The sequence below is a fragment of the Monopterus albus genome, unplaced genomic scaffold, assembly GCF_001952655.1.
Source record: "Monopterus albus unplaced genomic scaffold, M_albus_1.0 scaffold250.1, whole genome shotgun sequence".
Taxonomy (NCBI): domain Eukaryota; kingdom Metazoa; phylum Chordata; class Actinopteri; order Synbranchiformes; family Synbranchidae; genus Monopterus; species Monopterus albus.
In genome coordinates this window covers 1942516-1950581 of record NW_018128130.1, presented here as the reverse complement: position 1 = coordinate 1950581, position 8066 = coordinate 1942516, and the positions used below count along the sequence as shown (strand labels likewise).

Genomic DNA, 8066 nt, shown 5'->3' with positions numbered 1-8066 from the left:
CCCTGAGATGTGTGCAAACCTTGTGGCCAACTACAAGAAACGTCTGACCTCTGTGATTGCCAACAAAGGTTTTGCCACCAAGTACTAAAGCACGTTTTGCAAAGGGATCAAATATTTATTTCATTCATGAAAATGCAAATTACTTTATAATTTTTTTTGTAATGCATTTTTCTGGATTTTTTGTTATTGTTGTGACTCTCACTGTTCACATAAACCTACCATTGACATTGTAGACTGATCATTTCTTTGTTAGTGGGCAAACTTACAAAATCAGCGAGGGTTCAAATAATTTTTTCCCTGACTGCAATTTCCTAGCTCCTAGATAGTTTTACTTACATATTTCCTTACTGGTTAGTGGACGTCAGGTCTGGACTGAGCAGCCTTTTGCATAGTTGTTTAGTTTAAAGAGTTTTCCTAGCTGCTTTTAGGCTCACTGAAACCACTCATTATCTTCTATTCCCGTCTTCGTGTCGCAGCCATCCAGGCCCTGCGCTCCGTCCTGAACTCTTTTTGTGTGGGCAACAGGAAGAACATGTTTGTCTACCAGGAGCGTACAACAAAGTCAGTCTTCTACCTCAGGTTAGATTCCATCTTCATTTCTTCACTGGAATTCAGTCTTTTTCTGCTGGGGTTCACATTTTCTTCATGGTGTTTTCCAGCATTTTCACCCTCATGCTATCCTTTACATGTAAGGGCTTTAGAAGGAGTGAGACACTGCTCACCTCAGAGTGCGGCTCAGGTTTGGGGAGATATTTCAATCAGTCTGCTGGAAGGAAAAATCCACTCACAGGCAGCATTCTAGTAGGAAGGATATCAAACAAGTCATTTCAAGATGCCTCAAGCCAGGTGGTGGGGTGTTGTCACCACACTGTTAAGTATGAGTTGGAAGAAGCAGAGCAGTGTCCCCACAGTCCCTGCTTATAGAGCTCACTTATCATTTGACAGCCACAACAGGACTGGTCTCGGAGTGAGTCATCTTGGGAGTAAACTGAAGAAAGAGTACAGATAGGAAGACATGTGGCTGTAAAGATGTACCACAGCTACTCCTGTGGCAGTGTCTGCTCCTACTGCACTTTTAATAGAAGTGTATCTGTTTTATTTCTTCATTTTGGTTTACATGAAATCCGTATTAGCTTTGTAGTCAAGGTAGCAGATTCATCATTTGCTATAATTAAAATATTATGGATATAAAGTTAAGGAAAGGAAACCGAGATCCTTCTGTTCAAACAGCCACTCTAAAGTTGTTGTCCACATATGGAGGTTGTTGTTGCGGAATTGTGTTATAAAAACTAAATGTGGTGTGTTACTTTATGCATCTATAGCCAGATATTGATGCTGAATTGATCTCTACTGGTTTCAGCATCTGAACTCTGGTCTGCTCCGTCCTGCTAAAGGCTCCTGTTGTTTATGGCACAGTTTTTATTTGTTTTTGCTGTAATGTGTTATTTTGTTCTATTACTCTCAGAATAGGTTGCTTCCTGGCTGTAAACATTACAGCTTTGACTTTAAACACCAGTTTTCCTTGTGTAAATCGATCAGGTGCGCGTTTCAAAATATGAGTGGGCAGTTTTTAAACCCTGATTGTTTTTGAAACACCCTATGCTTGTATACAGCAGATATGAAGCTACTATTCTTTGTCTTGCTGATGTAAATGGTAGAAACCTGCATTATTTTCAAAGTACATGGCTGTTACAGCTCCATACCTAGTTCTGCACCTGTTTCTTGTGTTCATCTTTCCAGACTCTGTGAAACGACTCTGACAGGGAATTATTCTGACATGGATAGAAACCCTCACATGACCCACTCCATTGGGCTGATCAGGAGTCAAGAGCCCTTGTTGTCCGAGGTCCTTATGGTAAGTGAACACATGCCATGTATACTAGACCCATTTTGACTGAAAATGATATTATAATTAATGATGGCATGTGAAATTTGGTTTGGAGTGGAGTTGACTTGGACTCCTGGAGGCTCTACTTGACTTGGAACTTATAAAAACTAGCTAAGGAGACTTGAACTTAATTTAGGTTAGGTTAATTTTATTTTACTTTAATAGGTACTGATTATCAGTCTGCATAGAGTTTGACACACAATTTAATAATTCCTTTGTGTCTTTTGTTAATGTCTGTTGTCTCGTCTTCTGTGTTATGGCCTTTGTCCTGTAAACGTGTTATTTCATGTTACAATAAAAAAAAGGTAGTTTGTGCTGAGCTCTGATGGAGAATCAGTAACCTGAGTAGTGGCTCACAGATCCTTCCATCAACCTGCTAACGAGCTGTGCAGCGGACTCTGGGTTCACTTCTGCAGCGGTTATCGATGCAAAAAGCTGTTGTACTATTACATGTTCACTCCAGCAGCTATAACATTGAATAGTTTCTAAGTTGCAATTATACAGTATGCATTGCTGCCATTTCACTATAAATTAGAAAAAAAAACTCATTGCTGAATGAATTTTAGACTTCACACTGTCAATCACACATCAGCGGAGACTTCCAGGTGCAGCAGTGTCATTCTTTAAGATGAAACAGCCAGTGGTGCACACCCAGCATCTGAACCAGGAGAAAATGACTATCAGATTTAGATAAACAGCATAGAATTGTCACAAATTATTCTAAATTGCTTCTAAGAATCCAAATGTACAGAGTGAGCACCGATTAAGATACAAATTCATTTTCCTGTACCTCTGAAACATGACCCAGGTGATTTACAGTATAATGATCTGTTCATGAGGACCTTATTGAAACAGGCTTTTAGCACCTTTAACATCATTCTTGCTGTTACAGTAAATGTAGTAGCTTCCCAGGGTTATCTTTAGACAAAGAGGAGGATTCACTGGGAAGGTTACAGAAAGTTTTAGTTCGATGACTGTAACTCTATCCCCTGTACTTCTTTGCAGCTTATCAGGTGCACTGAAGTGGGGATTATAGTGAGCTCTGCGTTTTACAGCATGTAGTCGATAAGGCAGCAAACCATAGCATTTTCACCTGCAGCCCTTCCAGGTTCATTCTAGCCAGGGTGATGGACAGTTTTGGAAGTACTTCCAGAAAGCAACAGAAGGATCTCTCAGCATACATCTTCCATATTTCCAGCCATCCTGCACCTCTGGAGCAGTCAGGAATTGGGTCACTGCATAAATGTTAACATGAAATGCAGTCTATAGAATAGAATTTTCCTGCATCCAGAGGCAGAGAGACATAAACAGATGTCACACAGATTGACTCTTCTGATCTCTAGTTAAGTAGAGCAGTTACTTAGTAAATCAGCAAGGCTGGGAGAAGGGGTTTAGTATGAATCAGTTTGACTGTAAGATCCCATTTGTGGGTTACATGAAGATGCCAATATTCCTGATCTGGATTAGTGGTGAAGTCAGACTGATGGTGCCAGATTGTTGAGATGTTTGGTCTCTGTTTCCGCAGGGTTCCAGGTCTTCTGTGGAGGGCTCTCGTCCTGTTGGACAAGTAGACAAACACATCCTGCTGCTGGTGCATGGAGTGGGAAGTGCAGGTAAGAGCTGGGACATATCAAGGACTGAGAATGGTTTCAAATTTAGCCAAGGGTTGTGGTGTAGTAATAACAAATCCAAGGAAGACCAAGTTTTTCACAGGCTTCCACTTTGTGCCTCGCAGTAGGCAGCTTCACCTCGAGTTTCTGTGTGTGCTATGAGCAGTAAATAATCAAAGAATCAAGGGGAAGTCCATTAATAGATTTATAGACAAGTACCAGTTTTTTAAAATCTGTCCCAAGACCAACTAGAAGCCAGTGACATGCCTATGGGGCTGCTGGTTTTTTTTGTTCCAGTTCAAACTCTGGCAGCAGCATTCTGACCAAACCTGTACTGATTTACAAACTTTCTGAGGAGCCCTGAAAGCTGTAAAGTGCTTGGCAGTAATAAAAGCACAAGACATTTCTCTGTATCTAGAGAAGAAAGAAGAGGCCTAAAATGCTGTTTTAGTTTTGTTAGATCAGAATCGATGTGGGTTTCCATCCACATATAGTACAAATTTTATCCCAAATTTGTAAAAATGAGCCAATTTTTTGGAGCCAATCCCAGCCAGCAATCGGGCGAAGGCGGGGTACACCCTGGACAGGTCGCCAATCCATCGCAGGGCTATGTGCTCAGTCATACAGATTTTTTTTCTTTACAATCACCGTTACACAACTGCTTCTACGGCTATAGTTTCTTTATTAATTACTGAGGGGGAAATTGGTGTGTTGGCAGTAGTAAATGAAATAGAATTATGAAGATGAAATATTTGCCCTAGTTCTTTGTGATTATTCACAATCTCCATCTGTGGTAGATTGCCTAGGCCCTGCTCTCTTAGGCTGTAGATGGAGAAAGAAGAGTGAGGCAGATCATGCATAAATGACGGAGCGGTTCTCAGTAACTCTCCAAATGCCTTCAGCTAACCGTGTTGCTTATGCTGTCATGGGTTGAGGCGTTTTGGAGCTGGATGGCAGTCAACACAAATGAAGGCCTGAAGCAGCGCTCTGTGGATTGAGCTGGCGACTGATGCTGCTCGGCTGCACTGACAGCATGGTGGTGAGGGGGTGGGAAGCAGCCAGCTTGGAGACAGTTTTGCCAACATCCTCCGCTGCACCTATGCTTTTAGTGAATGTGACATGGTCTACTGGCAGACCAGGGATTTGTCACCTACTTGTCCAAACTTCTTTTGTGAAAAGAGTCATGCAAAGCAGGGCTGTGAGTACTAAATTAGATGCAAATATGATACAGTAGTATGCAGTTTGTCATTTTCAGTTACTGTATGTGTCAGATGAACCTGAAATAACACACAACATGCACACGTCACATGGTCTGTACACTATGTTGTGGAGACAAAGGTTCATCTTTGTTTTTACTCGGTGCTCAAATCTTATAGCTCATTTTCAGCCTCATCCTTTCTACTTGACTGAGCTGAAACTGTTTAAATTTACTTATTCGTTCTAGAGTTATCAACCAAGGTGGTTAATAAAACTAGGCTTTTTAAAATCCAAGTGAAGGCTTGGATCGATCCAAACTGCATGCGTGCTCCAGTCTAGACTGGAGCACGCATCACTTATTACCACAGCTCGCCTGAGACTAGGCTTTTGAAACAAGGCTGACATCAGTGTTTGACAGTTTGGAGGATGAGACTGTCCGTCTCTCACAGATCACTGTGTCATCCCATCACAGATATGTACTGTAGTTTCAAGTCTCAGTAATTACTTACAGCTACTGGACAAAAAATCCAGCAGATTTTATGCTTTCACACAAGTACATCAACATTTGTGGTGATTGAATTCAGTTTTATTTGTATAGTAAAAAATCACAACTAAAGTCGTCTCAGGACACTTTACAATGTCAGGTCTAGAACTTACAATTATTATTATTATTATATTGAAAAACCCAACAAATCCCCCTTGAGCAAGCACTTGGCGACAGCAGAGAGGAAAAACTCCCTTTAATGGAAGAAACCTCCGACAGACCCCGGCTCTTGGTGGGTGGCCTTCTGCCTCGACCGGTTGGGGTGAATGGATAGAGGAGAGAAAAGAAAAGAAACGAGACACAACAAACAATCAAACACTGGTCAGGTTCATGTGGCCGGTGACTGCTCATCGGAAACGTAGAGCTCCAGAGCCAGGGCAGTTAGTGACATCTGATGGTGGTATATAGATGGATATAGGGAAAGGAGAGAAACTCAGAGCATCATGGGGCCCCCCAGCAGCCTAGGCCTATAGCAGCATAGCTAAGGGAAGGCTCAGGATCACCTGATCCAGCCCCAACTATAAGCTTTATCAAAAAGGAAAGTCTTAAGTCTAATGTTAAAGGTAGAGAGGGCATCTGCCTCCTGAACTGAGACTGGGAGCTGGTGCCATAGGAGAGGAGCTTGATAGCTAAAGGCTCTGCCTCCCATTCTACTTCTGTGGACTCTAGGAACCACAAGTAGACCTGCACTCTGAGAGCGAAGTGCTCTGTTGGGATGATAAGGCTCTATGAGGTCTTTAAGATACAATGGAGCCTTGTCATTAAGGGCTTTGTATGTATATATGTAAGGGCGATTGACTTGTGGTATCTTCACTGACCTTAGAGGAAATGTCTGCTTTATTGCAATTTGGGTCTTATGTTGTAGTTTGCAAAAAATGTATTTGTATGTTAACTTAGTATCATCTGCATAGCAATCGAAATTTAAGTTTTTCCTGATAATATTGATAATATAGCTCATGTCTGGAAAATGGTGTTGCTTATTGTGGGGCTCTAAAGATTTATGACAGGACAGGCTGACACCGACTCTTTGGGGCCAAATAATAGGTAAACATCATTTAACTGTCCCATTCTTTGGCACATTTAATTGTGTTTTCTTGACTGTGTGTAGTTTTAGTTTAGGTATATGATGTGCTGTCAAGTGTCTTAGGTTTTGTCATATTGTGGATCATTTATTACTTTTATTTGTGTTGCTGTATTGAAATGAATCTCATGTTTGGATCTTCAATAAAAGAGGTTGAATACTAGTGGTGTAAATATTTACTGCAGCAGGATGCCATTCCTCCTGTGGCCATCTTGATGGCACTGTTGTTCTGGGAACATTTCCCTATTTTGGACAGGCTGGGATTACATCAGTGGCTTTTCAGAATCATGACTCCTTAAAGTCCTCCCTCTGCTCCTTCTACTCACTGTACTTTGAACTCACCATCTTAATTTTGCAACATCACTGGATAGCTATATTAACACCTTCCTGTGTGTGTGTGGGGTGGGGGGTGGGGGTTTTTAGGAAAACCTGCAAGTTGTATTTTGTTAGCAGAGGAAAATATTGAAGTTAGAATACACAGTAGTAAATATTTTAACCCCCATTAACAGATCATTTATGTAAACAGTTCCCAAATAATTCCTTCCACTTTACAACATGGTGGTAAGCACAGTTGAAAATTTCTTAACACAGTATTCATAATTGAGCATAAAAGTGGGTGTTTCACAAGCTGACTGATGATCCACTGGGCACATTGAGGCCTGTGATCACTCAAATTTGAATCATATTTGCATAGCAAACATTTGTGTGAGGGTGATACAGGGCCATTCTTTCATTTTTTGTTCAGGTCCAGAGATCACAGACGAGCTGGTGAAGGTGCTGCGGAAACGCCTGGATGAGACCACACTGGACATCATCACTGTCATGCTTGTCAGGAACTGCAAGCTGACACCAGCAGATGTGGAGGTAAAAAACTGAGCTTTTTGCTTTTGAGTCAGATTTTTAGAGAAGACATTAGGAGGAAAGCATTTTTAAATTGAAATAAAAAAAAAAATCATGCATAGTTCAGTGAGTTAATTTCTTAAATAACCAGACTTGCAGCTGTTATTTGCACTGGGGCATCCAAGAAATACACACATGCATTCATGGCACTGAAATTGACTCTGGATAAAAGCCTTCACAGTTGTTGTTTGGCTAGTTCATCCAGCCATCAGGATCACCAGCCACTGAAGTGATGAGCTTCAGTCTCCCCCAGTACTGTCTTTCCTGGCTGCCTGCTGTGGCTCACTACCTCAGGCAGAACCTCCTCATCTTTCTGCATGTACCCAAGTACACGGACAGCAACACAGCGCACCACTTCAAGGTACATCAATCCAGACTGACTTTTGTGGGTGAAGTGTATAGACTGTATAAAAAGGTGGAAGACATGCCACCACTTCCTGCCACTATGCAAAATGCTCTCAATACAGGGGCAGTTGCCTTTGGGATACATTTTGCCACCAGCATCTGCGTATTAGCAGCCAGAGGTGGGGTATGAGGCCATCAATCAAAGCTGTCATCCGAGATACACGGATTTTTATATAAAAAAAAAAAAAAAACTTAACAGAAGAAGGGACCACTTGTACTCAAATCAGTGTGATAATATCTACTGAAAAGGACAGAAATCATGTTTGCAAAAAATGTATTTGATTTGTCCTTTTGATTTTTTTATTTTGGGTCATGTCCCATCCACTAACATGGAGGGGGTGGAGTTTATGACCTATACTGTAACCAGCCACCGGGAGGTGATCGAGTTTTGGTGGCTTCACCTTTGGGAGCTGTCAGCCGCTCCGTTGTTTCTACAGTCAG

The 8066-nt window shown here is 41.5% G+C and overlaps 1 protein-coding gene across 1 annotated transcript in view; it reads left to right on the top strand.

The window, feature by feature from the left end:
- Positions 1–8066, top strand: part of szt2 (SZT2 subunit of KICSTOR complex) — a 145314-nt gene that overhangs the window by 64867 nt on the left and 72381 nt on the right. Inside the window, exons 51-55 of the mRNA XM_020620906.1 lie at positions 477–579; positions 1741–1855; positions 3414–3501; positions 7066–7184; positions 7417–7581. Of these exons, the coding sequence (XP_020476562.1) occupies positions 477–579; positions 1741–1855; positions 3414–3501; positions 7066–7184; positions 7417–7581 (590 nt within the window). The remainder of the gene's footprint in view (positions 1–476; positions 580–1740; positions 1856–3413; positions 3502–7065; positions 7185–7416; positions 7582–8066) is intronic.